The 18224-nt window shown below is 42.5% G+C and overlaps 1 protein-coding gene across 9 annotated transcripts in view; it reads left to right on the plus strand.

Moving 5' to 3' along the window:
* The window catches only part of DDX6 (DEAD-box helicase 6), a 31647-nt gene extending 26088 nt beyond the window's left edge, over positions 1–5559 (plus strand). For 6 of the 9 annotated variants that reach the window (XM_018059702.1, XM_018059705.1, XM_018059703.1 and 3 more), the window contains 2 exons: positions 45–251; positions 1261–5559. In XM_018059702.1, the coding sequence (XP_017915191.1) occupies positions 45–220 (176 nt within the window). In that variant the 3' untranslated portion in view covers positions 221–251; positions 1261–5559. The remainder of the gene's footprint in view (positions 1–44; positions 252–1260) is intronic. The other 3 variants (XM_018059708.1, XM_018059707.1, XM_018059709.1) reach the window with 1 other exon arrangement.

An 18224-nucleotide genomic window follows, 5' to 3' on the forward strand; every position in this document is an offset into this window, starting at 1 on the left:
TGACTCTCGTATTTAACTCATTAATTAGAATTGTTTTTTCTTAGGTCGCTTTGGTCATCTTGGCTTAGCCATCAACTTGATCACATATGATGATCGCTTCAACCTGAAAAGTATTGAGGAGCAGCTGGGAACAGAAATCAAACCTATCCCGAGCAACATTGACAAGAGCCTGTATGTGGCAGAATACCACAGCGAGCCTGTAGAAGATGAGAAAGCTTAACAAGCAAGTGTGTACCTGACAAAATAGCCAAGTAAGCATAATGTTTAAAGGAAGGAGATTAAGGTCCTCTTTCCCCCAGGGGGAATGTGATGTCCTACCATATACAATTAGCAATAAAAGATGAAATACTTCTTGACATAAATGGCAGTAAACAGGAAGTATCTCAGTTGAAGTGATCTTATTGGCGAATCCATAAATGCAGTTCTTGAATGCCATCTTCCTAAGTAATATATGTGAACAGTACTTAAGACAAATTCAGACTTCTAAAATAATAGAAGCAAAAAAGAATTAGCAATTTTGAATATGAAAATAATTTTGCTCTTTATCACTCAGTCATCTGTTAGAATTCACTCTTAATTTCTAGTGGGTACCTAAATAGGTTCAATTATCTGTAAAACCTTATTGCTAAAGGTATAATCAGGTTATGAGGATAACTGCCTTACTTTAAATGGCCACTGGTCTCCCGTGCATCCACCTTTTCATCTTTTGTTGACTATAGGACTCTGGAAGAAATGCTTAAAACAAGGCTTAATTAACATAGGAAAAAACCCTCCAAAACAGCCAATATTCCTGTAAGGAAAATCTGATTTCAGAGATGATAGTTTCCAAATTAGCAGTGAACATTTTACCCATTATTTTTAGAGTCTCCAGATTAACTCTTCACTTTAACCTTTTTATCCTAATTTACTTGTCAAACACAAAACTCTTGGACAAAAACTAGCTCATGTATGCTAGTACACTAACAGGCTGTTGAGTTCATACAGGATTTAAAAAAACTTTTTAAAATTGTCGCAGATGACTACTGCCTGCTACCAGTACTTTTAGGATTTCATTCTGTCTCTGGGATGTCTAGCGGAAATTCCTTAATCCTGAGCTGATGGTATAGCGTGTAAAGAGGCTCAGTAGAAGCTGTTATGGAGAGCATTTGGGATGGATTTGTGAGCGCCTGCTTCACGTGTGCATCACGTGTGTGTGTCGTGTGTGTGTGTCCTAGTTTATATGGCTTACCAGCGGTAATTTTAGGTTTCTGTTTTCTGTAGGCTTTGACAAACTATGGAAGGCTCGTTTGGATCTGTGACACATCGATTTTGGGGGGAATGCTCTTCTCTTTGTGGGTTTTTCATCTTCTTTTATTTTGGAACTATGAAGACTTGAGAGCTCAGACATTTCTTCTTTTTTTTAACTGGTGAAGAGAAAAGCTGAAAAGGAATTTACCTTTTTTGTTCCACTTGTTTGCACTGTGTGCTGACTGAACATTAGTTGCACTAACTGCTGGTTTTTAAAAAATTTTTCTGGGGAAGGGGGGACAAAGAAGGAAGAGAAAGAAGGGGAGAAACCCTAAAAAGAGAAGAACCTTGATGAACACAAGCTTGTCTACGATCTCAGAATTCTCCAACAGCTGACTCTTGAGTGCATTTCAACTTCTCCCTGGTTACTCATCCGTTTTTAAGCCTGAAGAGCTTATTACTTATTTGTGCGAAGTGCCTTATGCTATGAGACCATTCAGAATATCATCTTTTAGACACAGCCCAAGGAATCAACAATAGTATTTTTTTTTTCTTTTTCCTTTCTTTTAAAAATTTTTGTCTTTTCATTTTGGTTTCAAGTTGAAGTCTCTCTCTTCCCTTTCTACCTGATACTCAAGCCCAGGGCTGGAAGATGAAACGTATTAGTAATGTTAAACATCATTTTCTTTTTCTTTATGTGGAGGAGTTGATATGCAACTGCAGTTCATCCGCACTGTAAATACATGTATTTAACAAAAAAAAAACAATCCCAAGTGAAAATTTCTTCTGGGCTGAGTAGATGCAACATCATCGCTCCCAAAGGAAAGAGCAGTCTATCATCGCAGGAGCCATATGACAAGCCTTTTGTGCTCTATAGCAGAACACTAAAGACTGGTTTACATACGCCTCCATTAGCAGTTATGGCACTTGATGTGTAGACGTGTCAGAGCCTTTGACCCTCTTTCCTCTGTGGCAGAGCGTGTCCCATAGAAAATTGGGTGTGTATACTTGTATAAACTTTGTAAATAGGTTTTTTTTCTGGGTTCATATATATATATATACATATATATATTTTTTTTTTTTGGATGAAGGTTGCTGGGATTAAGGGGATTAGAGTGATTATGGGAGCAGCTAAAGATGAGAGGGGCTCAGTTTTCCGCAACACTAAATCTAAAAAGTATTTTGGCTTCTTACTGTAGAGAGCAGACCTCTACAGGAATCCTACATTGGAAAAGAGACCCAGAAGTTGGGGGTTCACTGCTGCCACACTGTCTCATGTAGTACCTTTGGAGTAGGCCTGACAGAGAGAGCAAGGAAGCTTCAGAAACCTATAATTCAAGATGTTATTTTTTTTGAGACGTTCTCTCTGATACTGTTCCCCGCCAGCCTTTTTTAAAAGTTTGAGAAACTTTTCAAGCTCTGCAAAAGGGGACAAAGAATTTGCCTTGCAGTGTGGGGATATGATTGAGCGGCAGTGTCTTTGAGCAGTATATGTATAAAGCATGGATTTGCATTTCAGAATATTAGCCAGTACCAGCTTTGGTAATTTTAGCAGTTCTGGGGCTTACTTTCTGTGGATCACCTCCTGTGCTTTTATGTGTTGCCCTCTGCCCACCTTGATACATAAACTTGCAGGAACGGGCGACCCCGAGAGCTGTTAACTTTCATGCTACAGAAAGCTGCTTGCCATCCTCTTGCTTTGTGACAAGAATTATCTGTCATTTTGCATTGTAAATTGCTGGCAAATGCTTTACAGTCAATAGTGTTGCTTTAAATTGTGCCCCTCCCAACATGCTTGATGTTTGGCCTGATCTCCAGGCAAAAGGAGTGAGATGAATCAATACCAGTGAACTTTTTTTTTAATGTTTTTAATTCCCTTTTAACCCAGTATACTAGGTCAATCAGGAGGCATCTAGGATTAAAAAAAAAAAAAAAAAAGAAAAAATTAAAAAAAAATTGGTTTCCATTTGTCATTGTCTTTTAAAACCCTAAAATATTCCAGGATATGTCTTACATAAAGTTTCATGCTTAACTCATCTGGATAAAGAAGTCAGTTATTCAAAGTTGCTTTTTTGACTCTGCCTAGTTCTAAGCAAAATTATTTGTAATTCCAAAATTCCTTGAGGATCAAAATCCTGCAGATGCCTCCTGATAAGACATAGCCCTAACTCCTTAAAAATTGTAGCAAGAGCTGCACAGTACAAACCCAAAAAAGAATAACTCATTTATCTGGTATCCAAGCCACACTGTGTCTCCAGCCAATGTAGGTTACTAAATGCAAGGCCTAATTAAGAAAGTAACCTTTTCCCAGGGAGGGGTGGGGGGAGGGAACTTAAAAGGCATCAACTTTTGACCAAAAAATCTTGCCCTTGTACTGATGCAGCTCTCTTTCCCCCCCATCTCTGGCGAGATAAGAGGGATCATTCATTGTAGAAGAAAAACAAGGAAAGTTCATAAACGATTCTGTGTCTCGCTAGAGAGAGTGGGTAACTAAACAGCGCAGTCTTTCGCCATCCTCAGACTGGTGCCACGCGCCTGTGGGTCCCTCTAAAAGCACAGACTTTAAATTGAAAGTTTTACTGAAGTACAGCCTCTGATGAGGAGTGGCACTTAAAACTATCTGGGACACCACTATTGGACACAGTCTTATACAGGCAGCTGTCCAGTTTTGGTGCTTGACTCTTGAATAGGAATTGTTAAATGGAAAGATGCTCTACGAACTAGGTCAAAGCCTAGTCTTTTTTTTTTTTTTTTTCTTCAATTCCCCCTTAAAATAAGGAGCATTGTTACTATTAGTTGATTTTATTAGTATTGGGTGTTCAAGTAATGGTAATATTTTTCCAGTGGTTCATTTGGATAAAAACTACCCCCCTTATTTTTAATATTTAAATTACAATCAGCTCCTGGTTTAACCAGTGGTTTATATAGTCGTGTAATGAGCTATGGACTGTTACACAGCTTGCTGTCTCTCTCTTCCTTACATTCCAATGGAGAAACTTTGCCTTTTCCCTTAGGAATGGAATGGAATAAATTTATTCTAAAATGATCTTCCATGGGAATAAGTAAGGGGGAGAGAAACCTAAATATAATCTCTAAATTATTTTCAAGTTGGTCCCAGCATCATAATACAGGTTGGCCCCAAGGGGCGGGGGGAGGGGGGAGGCAATTGGTTATCAATATTTGTTTTCAGAATGAGATGGGAGCATCTTTCCTTTGCCTTGTGCTTTGTGTTTGATACCATCATGCTTGGATTAGAACCAGACAACTCAGCACAAAGCCTTGAGTGTACATTGTTGGAACCAAAACATCTCATTCTGATCACTTGGTTTAATTTTTTTCTTTTTTCTTTTTTAATAGGGTGGGAGGGAGGTTACTTTGCCCCAAAAGGGAGGGTATCTGCACTAAGGATTTAGAAACACTTTGGAAGCTCATGACCTCATCAGAAACTGCCTTTAGTCACACTCCTGACCTTATAGATGAGTAACAAAAAGATGAAATAAATTCTTGGGAATTAAGCCATGTTGTTTTTATTTGCTACTTTTCCTAGCATTCTGTGTATCTTAAGCTGTTGTGGAATCATTTTTCTGCCAAAATACCTTTGTCAAGCCAAAAGTTTTTGGCCTCATAGGAGCTGATGTAGTCAACTTCTTGGTGAACTTTAGTGGACCTTTTGAGCTTGTACTTGTACTTCATACCTTTAGTTTTTCGGGTTTTGTTTTGTTTTTTAACTTCCAAAGAAAACCCACTTCTTTCTGATCTAAAAACTCATCTTTGGGGTAAAGAGTTAAGTGTCCAAAGGTTCATGAGGTCAGAGGGAGCTAGCCTGGCACCTGGACTGTGCCCCTCCATAGCTGACAGATTCCAACAGAAGTGTATTTAAATTCTCCAGTAGACAGTACTGGGCAGGGCAAGGGAGGGGGTAGGGTTGGGCTATTAAGATACAGTCTACTGTATTTTAACCAGTGGTTGTTGGGGAGGGGTGCTTGGAGAAAACAAAGTCACTATTCCCTTTTTTGAAACAAGATTAAAATGAAGAAAAGTTATTTTTTGTTTAGTAAAAACAGGATAGAATTCCAGTGTCCCTAGCCACAAGGGACCAGTTCCACTGAAAAGTGAACAGTGGGGACTCAATTTTGAAAACATCTGGGGAATGGGAAAATTGGCTTTCTGTTAATTGGCAAATGTTCCAGTAGGGCTGTGTTTTTGTTGGAATGTCTTATGTTGTATGTACACATATATTGACCAGAGTCTCTGCTGAATTTAAAAGAAAAGATGGTGGATAAAATCTTGATTTGTTAATTTATCTCAATAAAAGCCCACTGGAACTCCAAATATGTGTGTGGTGTGTCTTTAGCAGCAGCTGTTCAATCTTGAAGTCATTTTTAGTTGAATGACTCACATTCTGAAAAGCAAGAAGACTCAGCACTACTTCTCTGAGCCCAGTTCAATAAAATCTGAGAGCACCTTTGTCCAGCCCTAAGGCTGTCTCACCATTTGCATTTAACTTTTCATAGCCTAAACAAATGGAACAGGAAAGGAGAAAGGAGAGAGATGTTGGTCCACAGTATGTTGGAGAACTGCCAGTGATTACCCCCTAGAATTGTTCAGAACCTGCCCCCCAAAATTAGTGAATGGAATTTGTATTCTGAGAACTAGAAATTCTGATGAAAGAAAAAAGACCTAAATAATTGGAGAAAAGCAGACAAAGCTGGACCCAACATCCTCACCCGTACACCCAAAAGACTGGTGTAACAAGGTATGTGCAAGACTTGTATGCTGAAAACTGCAAGATACGCTGATGAGAGAAATAAATCAGGCCTGAAGATACAGTCTTCCAATCCATGTACTACAGCTCTCTTGTCCGTTTCCCAATTTCATCTAGGTTCCCTGTTTCTTTCCAGTCAACCCCAGCAAGCTTTATGACAAAAGCTGATTATAAAGTGCATGTGGAAAGGCAAACCGCCATAATAGCTTTAGAAAAGAACAAGTTCAGTTCAGTGGCTTGGTCGTGTCTGACTGCGACCCCATGAATCACAGCACGCCAGGCCTCCCTGTCCATCACCAACTCCCAGAGTTCACTCAGACTTGGGTCCATCGAGTTGGAGATGCCATCCAGCCATCTCATCCTCTGTCGTCCCCTTCTAACTCCTGCCCCCGAATCCCTCCCAGCATCAGAGTCTTTTCCAATGAGTCAACTCTGCATGAAGTGGTCAAAGTACTGGAGTTTCAGCTTTAGCATCATTCCTTCCAAAGAACACCCAGGACTGATCTTTAGAATGGACTGGTTGGATCTCCTTGCAGTTCAAGGGACTCTCAAGAGTCTTCTCCAACACCACAGTTCAAAAGCATCAATTCTTTAGCGTTCAGCTTTCTTCACAGCCCAACTCACATCCATACATGACTACTGGAAAAACCATAGCCTTGACTAGACGGACCTTTGTTGGCAAAGTAACGTCTCTGCTTTTGAATATGCTATCTAGGTTGGTCATAACTTTTCTTCCAAGGAGTAAGCGTCTTTTAATTTCATGGCTGCAATCACCATCTGCAGTGATTTTGGAGCCCCCAAAAATAAAGTCAGCCACTGTTTCTCCATCTATTTCCCGTGAAGTGATGGGACCAGATGCCATGATCTTAGTTTTCTGAATGTTGAGCTTTAAGCAAACTTTCACTCTCCTCTTTCATCAAGAGGCTTTTTAGTTCCTCTTCACTTTCTGCCATAAGGGTGGTGTCATCTGCATATCTGAGGTTATTGATATCTCTCCCGGCAAACTTGATTCCAGCTTGTGCTTCTTCCAGCCCAGCGTTTCTCATTATGTACTCTGCATATAAGTTAAATAAGCAAGAGGACTCTTAATTTCAGTTCAGTTGCTCAGTCGTGTCCAACTTTGCAACCCCATGGACTGCAGCATGCCAGGCTTCCCTTGGCCATCACCAACTCCCAGAGCTTACTCAAACTCATGTCCATCAAGTTGGTGATGCCACCCAACCATCTCATCCTCTGTCGTACCCTTCTCCTCCTGCCCTCAATCTTTCCCAGCATCTTTTATCAGGGTCTTTTCAAATGAGTCAGTTCTTCGCATCAGGTGGCCAAAGTATTGGAGTTTTAGCTTCAGCACCAGTCCTTCCAATGAATATTCAGGACTGATTTTCTTTGTGATTGACTAGTTGGATCTCCTTGCAGGCCAGACCTAATTTCAAGGAAGTTGTAAATTCAGTTTTCACTACAATATACTGTGAAGAAATGACAGACAAGCCACCAGCCTTTTCAGAGAATGGGTATGTACAGTCTAGCCTAAGATGAGCCACATAAATATTTCCCCTGATTGCTGGCTTGCATTTGGGTTTACTCACCAGAGACTCCCATAGGAAATTAGATGAAAGAGGGACTTTGTGCTTAGTTGCTCAGTCGTGTCTGACTCTGTGACCCCATGGACTTATAGCCTGCTAGGCTCCTCTGTCCATAGGGATTCTCCAGGCCAGAATACTGGAGTGGGTTGCCATGCCCTCTCCAGGCCAGAATACTGGAGTGGGTTGCCATGCCCTCCTCCAGGGGATCTTCCCAATGCAGGGACTGAACCCAGGTCTCTCACATTGCAGGCGGATTCTTCCCATCTGAACCACCAGAGAAGCCCAAAGAGGGAGTTTGTATTCCTTTAATTCCCACCCTGTAAGATGCCTCAGGGCTTCCCTGGTGGTAAGGATCCTGCTTGCCAATGTAAGAGACAGAAAAGAGTAATTCAATCCCTGGGTCTGGAAGATCCCCTGGAGGAGGGCATGGCAACCCACTTCATGGACAGAGGAGCCTGGTGGGCACAGTCCATAGGATTGCAAAGAATTCACGCAACTGAAGTGACTTAGCACGCACCCATGCAGAAGATGCCTCTAGCCGCTTTGTTCCTCACCTGGAGATCTCTGCAGCTAAGTGTCACTCTGCCTCCATTTTCTGGTCCCCTCCCCTTGGTAGATTTTCCCTACACCCACGGCTTTGTAAATAAGCATGATGAAAATAATTTCCCAAATTTTCCTACTACAAGTGTGCCATCTGTTTCTTGTTGGGACCCAGACAGAATAATTGATACCAGAAGTGGTCCCAGAAAACAGACTCTTAAAATGAGATTCTGGCATTGGGTTATTTATATTTGATGAGCTCAATGATAACCTCCTTAGCAGGGTTGGTGGATGGGCTATTCATGGATGTGGTGGCATCACAGTTCAGATTTTCGTTGGTAGTACCATGGGATTAAGTGCAGGTAAAGGATGAGACAGGAAAATCAAGGGTCTGTGACTATCAGTAATAATACAACCTGCAGACGGGGAGAAAACACTTGCAAGTGACGTGACAAGGGATTAGTTTCTACAATATACAAATAGCTCATATGACTCAACAACAGAAAAACAAACCCAACTGAAAAATGGGCAGATGATCTAAGACATTTCTCCAAAGAAAACATACTGATGGCCAAAAAAAGCACATGAAAAAAATGCTCAATATTGCGAATTAGAGAAATGCAAATCAAAACTACAATGAGGGTCACCTCTCTCCAGTCAGAATGGCCATCATCGAAAAGTTTACCAACACTAAATGCTGAAGAAGGTATGGAGAAAAAGGAACCTTCCTAACACTGTTGATGGGAATCTAAATTGGTGCAGCCACTATGGAAAACAGTATGGAGGTTCCTTTAACAACTAAAAATAGAGTTACCATAGGATCCTGCAATGCTGATCCAGGGCACATAACCAGAGAAAACTGTAATTAGAAAAGATATATGCACCCCAATGTTCATACAAACACTATTTATAATAGCCAAGACATGGAAGCAACCTAAATATCCATAAACAGAGGAATGGATAAAGAATATATGGTATGAATGTGTATATATGTGTGTATGAAATGGAATATTAGCCATAAAAAATGAAATAATGCTATTTGCAGCAACACGGATGGACCTGCCAATTACCGTACTAAGTGAAGCAAGCCAGAGACATATCATATGATAGCACTTACATGTGGAATCTGAAAAAAGAGATACAAATGAACTTATTTATAAAACAGAAATAGATCCACAAATATAAAAAATTTATGGTTACCAAAGGGGTAAGAGTAGGGAGGGATAAATTAGAAGGATGGGATTAACATATACATGCTGCTATATATAAAATAGATTACCAACCAGAGGTCTTAATTCCCAAGAGAGAAATGCTTCCTCCAGAGAACTCATCAGAAGTTCCATTAAACTGGAAATTGAGCCTGCCACACTGGACTTCTGCCTACTTTGGGCTTCTCCTGCTACCCAACCAACAGGCTGCCTTGTGACCCTAATTTGAAAGGGAGAAATTGGGTTGTGATTACACAGAGAGAGCAAGGAAGACTTGGTCTGGAATGCAGATCTCCTGGGGCTACTTTTAATATACCATCTGATGTGATAAAAGTTAATGGAAAACTATAACATTCTAGTACAGACTGGATCAGTAATAGTCCAGACTCTTCAGAAGGCTTGGGTCCTTCCACCAGGCAGAGAATCAAGATTATCCAAGATACCTGCAGAGGACGAAGGGCATATGGAATGGGTAGTGGAAAAAGGAAGTTACTGATACCATAGGACCACATGACTAGTTGTAGAAATGAAGATTATAATACTTATGAGTATTTCTTCCTTATTTTATTTTATAATAAAATCTATTAGGTATATATCAACTAGTTATTTTTTTCTCCTCTCATTCTCCTACCATCGAAGGTAAGATTTATTAATAGGTGTCAAAAAGGGTTTTGACCCACTAGAAAGGGCTTGAACTAGCCTGAAAATATAAACTGACATATAGGAATTTGTATCCTCTTTGGGGAGAGGGTTAGAATGCTTTTGATTTCTGCTGGACAGTGGAGTATTTAATCAGATGCATAATTTTGCTAATTCTTTAATTTGGAAGCTAAATATGGTTAATCGGAGAAGGCAATGGCACGCCACTCCAGCACTCTTGCCTGGAAAATCCCATGGACGGAGGAGCCTGGTAGGCTGCAGTCCATGCTAAGAGTCAGACACGACTGAGCAACTTCCCTTTCACTTTTCACTTTCATGCATTGCAGAAGGAAATGGCAACCCACTCCAGTGTTCTTGACGGGAGAATCCCAGGGATGGGGGAGCCTGGCGGGCTGCCATCTATGGGGTCGCAGAGAGTTGGACACGACTGAAGTGACTTAGCAGCAAATATGGTTAATAGAAGTGACTGAATGTCATATTAACATGAGATGGAATGTTGTGGGTTTTTTTTTTTTTTTTTGTCCATTTAGCTAATCTGCAACTACCTTTCCTACAATCTCCTGTCTTGTTAAGTTCTGCTTTGGTAGATTTGTGATATGCTAACTTGGTTAAGCGCAAATTAAATTTCCCACAATTCCCTTCCCTATTTGGCTCAGAATCAGAGCTGGCAAAGAAAATTTGCACAATATTTGGAAGGTGAAACTGAAGCAGCAGGAATCATAATCTGAAGGTTATCATGGTCAGAGGTGATGAGAGAGGTGCCAGAAAGTTCCAGCTTCCCTTTGCTCTTTATTTTTGCTGCACATTCATGTTCTTGCTTCATGCCCAGCTCTTTTTCCTTATTGGTAGCTCTGCTGACCAATAACAACACAGACCTATTGCCAGACCACTCGGCTGTGAATGCACTAATTTGTTCACCCAAACTAGTGATTAAGAGAGTCAATTAGTGATTTTCCCCTAGTTTTTTTTTTTTTTTTTTTTAACATCCTCATTTGGACCATTACTTCCCCAGTCTCTCCTCCAATTATGTAAAACAGTGGCTCTCAAACTTCAGACATCTGAATTACCTGGAGGGCTTATTAAAACCAACTTTCTGAGTCTACCCCCAGAGTTTCTGAGTTTATAGGTCTGTGGTGGGGCCTATACATTTGCATTTCTAACAAGCCTCCAAGTAATGCTGAGGCTTGATGCTGTTGATCCAGGGAACATACGCTGGAAACCACTGGAGTAAAGCCTAATCCCTCTAACAAATTCCTCATTCTATAGTATCCTTTGTAGTTCCACTTCCTCAATTTAACCCTGGCTAACATAGGGCTCTAGACCCTTGAGAGTCCCTTGGACTGCAAGGAGATCCAACCAGTCCATTCTGAAGGAGATCAGCCCTGGGTGTTCTTTGGAAGATATGATGCTAAAGCTGAAACTCCAGGACTTTGGTCACCTCATACAAAGAGTTGACTCAGGAAAAGACTCTGATGCTGGGAGGGCTTGGGGGCAGGAGGAAAAGGGGACGACAGAGGATGAGATGGCTGGATAGCATCACCGACTCAATGGACGTGAGTCTGAGTGAACTCTGGGAGTTGGTGATGGACAAGGAGGCCTGGCGTGCTGCGATTCATAGGGTCGCAAAGAGTGGGACGCGACCGAGCGAATGAACTGAACTGAACTGAACTGAGACCATATAAGCTTCCTTTGTAGTACCTCAGTTAGCAAAGAACCTGCCTGCAATGCAGGAGACCCAGATTTGATTCCTGGGTTGGGAGGATCCCCTGGAAAAGGAAATGGCAACCCACTCCAGTATCCTTGCCTGGAGAATCCCATGGACAGAGGAGCCTGGCAGGCTATAGACCATGGGGTCGCAAGAGCTGGATACCACTTAGCAATTAAACAACCAGACCACGTAGGGGAAGAAAAGAAATTAAAGGCTATAAAAATGCAACTGGGGCTTCCCAGGTGGTGCTAGTGGTAAAGAACCTGCTTGCCAATGCAGGAGATGGAAAAGATCGGGTTTGATCCCTGGATCAGAAAGATCCCCTGGAGGAGGGCATGGCAACCCACTCTCGGGAAATCCCATGGACAGAGGAGCCTGGTGGGTGACAGTCCATAACGTCTCACAGAGTTGGACACAACTGAGCGAATTAGCACACATGCATGCAAACACACAATTAGGAACTTGCCAGTGAGGGCAGTAGAAGAGGACTGCCTTCCAAGACTTCCTGCCAAGACAGAGTAATGGTGATCAAATCTACTCCCTTTCCTAAAGCAGCCAACAATGGACAATATGTGAGGCAATAGTTTAAGACATCAGGCAATGAAAGACAGTGAAACCCAAAGATGGAGGCGCCATAACTATTGAATGAACAAACAGGACTTGCAGATAGATGCTACTTCTGCCCATGGCTGCAAAAACCTAGGTTTTTCAAAGGTCTCCTTTGCATTCTTATGCATTTGACCATATGGAGAAAGGCAAGATGAGCCCTGTGATTATGAACACCCAACCTACTGCCTTGAGAATGCTTTCCAGCTGTGATGCAGGGAAGGGAACCCAAGTGGAACCCAGCAAGCTACGTGGGTTGAGAAAACAGAGCTGAGGTTCTGAGAAGAGCAAGCAGATGGAGACTACAGGACAAAGTGCCACAGAGGAGAGGGCTGCAGAGAAAAAGAACTCCAGAGATGTGCAGAGGATCCCCCTTGAGTCTTTGGCTGAGCATTGATTTGCCCAAGCATGCCTGGAAACTACTTGAGACCAGAGAAAGAACCACCCAAAAGGATTAGGGGGGTGCAGTGCCCACAGCTCACCCAGGGCTGGGAATAACCCTAACCTGATTCATGAGGCATTGGGTAGAGTACTGAGAAAGGTCTTGCCGTAGTAATGGGGAATCATTAGAGTGCTGGTAAGTCCCCACCAAATGCATCTTAAGGGCTCGCCTGGCAGCTCAGTGGTAAAGAACCTGCCCACAATGCAGGGGACCGAGTTCCATTCCTGGGTCAGGAATATCCCCTGGAGGAGGGCCTGGCAACCCACTCTAGTACTCTTGCCTAGAGAATCCCATGGACAGAGGAGCCTGGCAATAGGGTGACTCAGAGTCAGACATGACTGAAGCAACCAAGCAGCAGCAGCAGCAATGCAGATTAAACAACAAGAACTGAGACCTCCCTGGTGGCCCATGGCTAAGACTTTGCGCTTCCAGTGCAGGGGACCCAGGTCTGATCCTTGGTCAGGGAACTAGATCCCACATGCCGCAGCTAAAGATTCCGCATGCAGCAACAAAGCTCAAAGATCACACATGCTGCAACTAGAACCCAGCACAGTCAAATGAGTAAATATTAAGGTTTTTTAACTAAAAAATAAGACCCCAAAGGATTTACCTTTTTCCAAAATAACTGCTTCCCAGAAAAAACCTTCAAGAATATTTATGAGAATATAAAAAAATCCAGCACCCAAACTAAAATTAATAATGCCTGACAACTAATTAATACCAAGCAAGCATGCAAATCAAAACCACAATAAGAGTATCACCTCAACCTGCCAGAATGGCTATCATCAAAAAGAGGACGAATAGCAAGAGTTGGCGAGGATGTGGAGAAAAGGGAACTTTGGTGCACCGTTGGTGGGGTTTTAAATTGATACAACCACTGTGGAACCAGTATGGCAATTTCCCCCAAAATTAAAATCAGCACTACAATATGATCTAGCAAATTCCCTTCTAGGTATTTATTTACCCGAAGAAAAAAAAACACTAATTCAAGATGATATATACACACCAATGTTCATTGCAACATTATTTATAATAACTAAGGTAAGGAAGCAATCTGAGTGTCCATCGATAGGTGAATAGATAAACATTTGAAATACACATACACACAATGGATTATTACTCAATCAGAAAAAAGGACGTTTACCATTTGCAATAACATGGATGGATCTAGAGGGTATTAGGGGCTTCCCTGGTGGCTCAGACAGTAAAGAATCTGCCTGCAATACAGGATACCTGGGTTGAATCCCTGGGTGGGAAAGGTCCCCTGGAAAAGGGAATGGCTCCAGTATTCTTGCCTGGAGAATTCCATGGATAAAGATATAGTCCAGGGGTCACAAAGAGTCAGACAGGACTGAGTGATTAACACTTTCAGAGAGTATTATGCAAAATGAAATAAATCAGACAGAGAAAGACAAATACTGTTTCTCTCATTTACACGTGGAATCTAAAAAATAAAACAAAATGGAAACAGACTAAGATACAGAGAACAAACGGGCGGGTGCCAGAAGGGAAGGCAATGGGGGTAGGGGTGAAGGGAATTAAGTGATACAAATCCTTACTTACAAAATAAATAAACCATGGGATGGAATACACAGCATAAGGAGTATGGTCAGTAATACTGTAATAATATTGTATGGGGACAGATGGTTACTAGCCTCACTGTGGTGATCATTTCCTACTGTAAGCGAATGTCAGAATCATGTAGTATACCTAAAGACTAACAATACTGAACATCAACTATATTTTATTAAAAAAATTAAAAAACAGAAAATAAATTCCAGAAAATGCAAGCTCTTAGGGACAAGAAGCAGATTAGTTGTTGCCTGTTGGGGAAGAGGTGGGAAGGAGGGGAGGATTATAAAGATACACAAGGCAACACTGAGAGATAGATGTGTTCAGTATTTTGATTGTGATGATGGCTTCACAGGTATATACTTGTTAAAATATTAAATTACAGACTCTAAATATGTGTAATTTATTGTAGGTCAATTGTGCCTCAGTAAAGCTCTCTAAAAAAAAAAAATAGAGCATGCAGAAAGAAGCAGAAGGCCTTAAGGGAAGATTTGAAGAAGTCATATGTGGTCCTAGGGCACAGAAAACTGAAGACCAAGACCTGGGTTTGACTGCAAGAATCATAGAACCACAGGACCCACTGGAGTGCACAGCCTACCAGGCTGCTCGTGTTACACAGCACTGATGGGGAGGCAGGAGCCCTCTGAGATGTGGGATGGGGCATTTGGACATACATAAACCAGGCTCCAAAATCAGTGCAGATGGTGATTGCAGCCGTGAAATTCAAAGACACTTACTCCTTGAAAGTTATGACCAACCTAGACAGCATATTGAAAAGTAGAGACATTACTTTGTCAATAAAGGTCTGTCTAGTCAAGGCTATGGTTTTTCCAGTAGTCATGTATGGATGTGAGAGTTGGACTATAAAGAAAGCTGAGCACTGAAGAATTGATGCTTTTGAACTGTGGTGTTGGAGAAGACCCCTGAGAGTCCCTTGGACTGCAAGGAGATTCAACCAGTCCATTCTAAAGGAGATCAGTCCTGGGTGTTCATTGGTGGGACTGATGTTGAAGCTAAAACTCCAATACTTTGGCTACCTGATGTGGAAAGCTGACTCATTTGAGAAGACGCTGATCCTGGGAAAGATTGAGGGCAGGAGAAGAAGGGGACAACAGAGGGTGAGATGGTTGGATGGTATCACTGACTCAATGGACATGGGTTTGGGTGAACTCTGGGAGTTGGTGATGGACAGAGGCCTGGTGTGCTACAGTTCATGGGGTCACAAAGAGTTGGACACAACTGAGCAACTGAACTGACCTGAAACCTGGCTAAAAATTTTGAACCTTCTCCATTCTTTAAGAATGGGCTATATATAGTGACTCCCTTCCAAAGAGGACAATGTGGAAAGGAGAGAAGGAAAGAATCACTTAACGGCAGAGAAATCGGACAAACATAACTCAGCCAGGTGATTCCAATCAAGACCAACAGTAAAGAGCCATGTTGACTGTATACCCTTGAAATGATGCAATGTGAACAGCACTTTTCCTCTTCCTCCCCCAAACCTACAATTCCAACATAAACTATGAGAAAAACACCAGACACTGCAACTTGAGGGACATTCTAAAAATGTTCCTGGCCAGTACTGACCAGCACTCCTTGAAACTATCAAGGGCATCAAAAACAAGCAAAGTCTGAGAAAGTGTCATAGCCGAGAGGAGCCTAAGGAGGTGTGGCAACTAAATGAAAGGTAGCATTCTGGAATAAAGAAGTAAGGGAAATAAAGCGTAAGTGAAAGACTGAGGACATCTGAATAAAGCACGGACTTTAGGTACCAATAATATATCAGTGTTGGTTCATCACTTGTGACCAATGTACCAGCAAAGGTACATTATTAGTTATATGGGAGGAAGCGGGGGAGTATGCCTGTGCTTTTTAGATAATACAGGTCCTTGCCTTTTGTCTGTACCCACCAGCCATCCCTGTGCACTCAGATGAACTACCAGCACAAGGCTGCTGCCTTTAAACTAGAGAGAGACTCTGAGGTTAAGAGGATATTGTGAATATAATGGAAGAGAAATACGTCTCTCGTGGCAGCCAGCTGCCACAGAGCCCCACATGCAGGTGGAGAGCCACCTTGCGATTGTCCTCACAACCTTCTGCTCCCCGTCCTTATTTCTAGACATGTCAGGGCTCAAGGGAGTTTCCTTGGCCTCCTGGTTGACCTGTCTCTTGGGCTCCACGTAGCAGGCGTGGAAACCTTGTATAATAACAGCCCAGCCTGGAGACCAAAGAACCCAGAAGCAGTGGCCGAGACATCAGCGGGTTATTAGACTGGGGATCTTACACTTTTGAAGCAAAAGGTCCTGGAGTGACACCCACTTTGTGTACAGCAGGTGGGAGCTAGCTGCTGCTGCTGCTGCTGCTGCTGCTGCTGCTGCTGCTGCTGCTGCTGCTGCTGCTGCTGCTGCTAAGTCGCTTCAGTCGTGTCCGACTCTGTGCGACCCCAGAGACGGCAGCCCACCAGGCTCCCCCGTCCCTGGGATTCTCCAGGCAAGAACACTGGAGTGGGTTGCCATTTCCTTCTCCAATGCATGAAAGTGAAAAGTGAAAATGAAGTCGCTCAGTCGTGTCCCAATCTTGGCGACCCCATGGTCTGCAGCCTACCAGGCTCCTCCGTCCATGGGATTTTCCAGGCAAGAGTACTGGAGTAGGGTGCCATCACCTTCTCCGGGGGAGCTAGCTAGACCTTCACAACTCAGGGGAGATGGAGGCTATCGTTTATAGGGGAAATTGCCGTAAGGTTGGCTCACCGTTTACCATGGAAACCAGCGGCTGGGGCAGGGGGCAAGCATGTTGATAGTTACTGATTAAGCCCTGTAATTAAGAGGATTGGATAGTCATGTGAGTGAAGCAGGGTCTGGCCAAGCAGGAGATGTACAGCAGGAAAACAGCCATCTTGAGTGGCCTGACCATACATGGCCCTAGATAGTTAAGATGCATAAGGAATAATTTCCATGAACCCACACTTTCGCATCTTTCCATACAGAGAAAAGCACTATGATCAATTGTTATCTTTAAATGTTTGACTGTTTGTTTCAGGAAAATCTCCTATATATCCTGCTTCCTCTTACCTCTTCGGAGCAGTTCCTCCAAACTATCTGAGAGGCAATGGTCCTCAAGGTCCCCTAGCAAAACACAATTTACAACTTTTAGATTGTACATTTTTCTTCATTTGACATGATTGTGTTACTTTATAACTATGTTTCTGATAACTTACAGGAAGTTTACACCAACTGCCACTTTGTTTACTGATTGCAGTGAGACTCAGGATTCACTCCTGGTCTCACTCAGCACCCTGGAAGACTCTGCCTTGATAGGATGGTGGAATCACCTGCTGAGAGGCAGCATCCTGTAGGACTGGGGCGCCATTCTGAGAGATACAGTGTATGCCTAAACTGCTGCTAATATATGGGGCCATTTCCCCATAGGCATGATGCACGGGTCCAAGAACCAAGAGCTGGAGATGAGAATGGCTCCTTTTGGGACTTCCCTGGTGGTCCAGTGGGGTTAAGACTCCACGCTTCTAATGCAGGGGGTTCCAGTTCAACCCTGGTTGGAGAACTAAGATCTCACATTCCACGAGGCCAAAAAAAGGAAAAGAACCTTGTCCAGAAACATCCTGTCAGAGGTTAAGGAGAGCAGAGAATGGAAGGTGTAAGAAGGCAGCTAAGATTACCTTGGTCTTGGGGTCAGCTACAGAGATGGGAATGTAGCAGCCACATTTGATGAACTATAACTGTTTCTTTTTCTTACCTTATCTGAAGAACACCAGTGCTTTCAGCTGGAAGCATAACTAACTGGCATCACCCCAAGATGATACAGTAGCTGATGGGACTTTATGAGTCCTTTGTGTTGGGGAAACAAAATTTTCCTGTGGACAAAGGTCTAGAGTGGATGCTGAGGGTCAAAGGGG

This window comes from Capra hircus, chromosome 15 (genome assembly GCF_001704415.2).
Source record: "Capra hircus breed San Clemente chromosome 15, ASM170441v1, whole genome shotgun sequence".
In the NCBI taxonomy this organism is placed as follows: Eukaryota; Metazoa; Chordata; class Mammalia; order Artiodactyla; family Bovidae; genus Capra; species Capra hircus.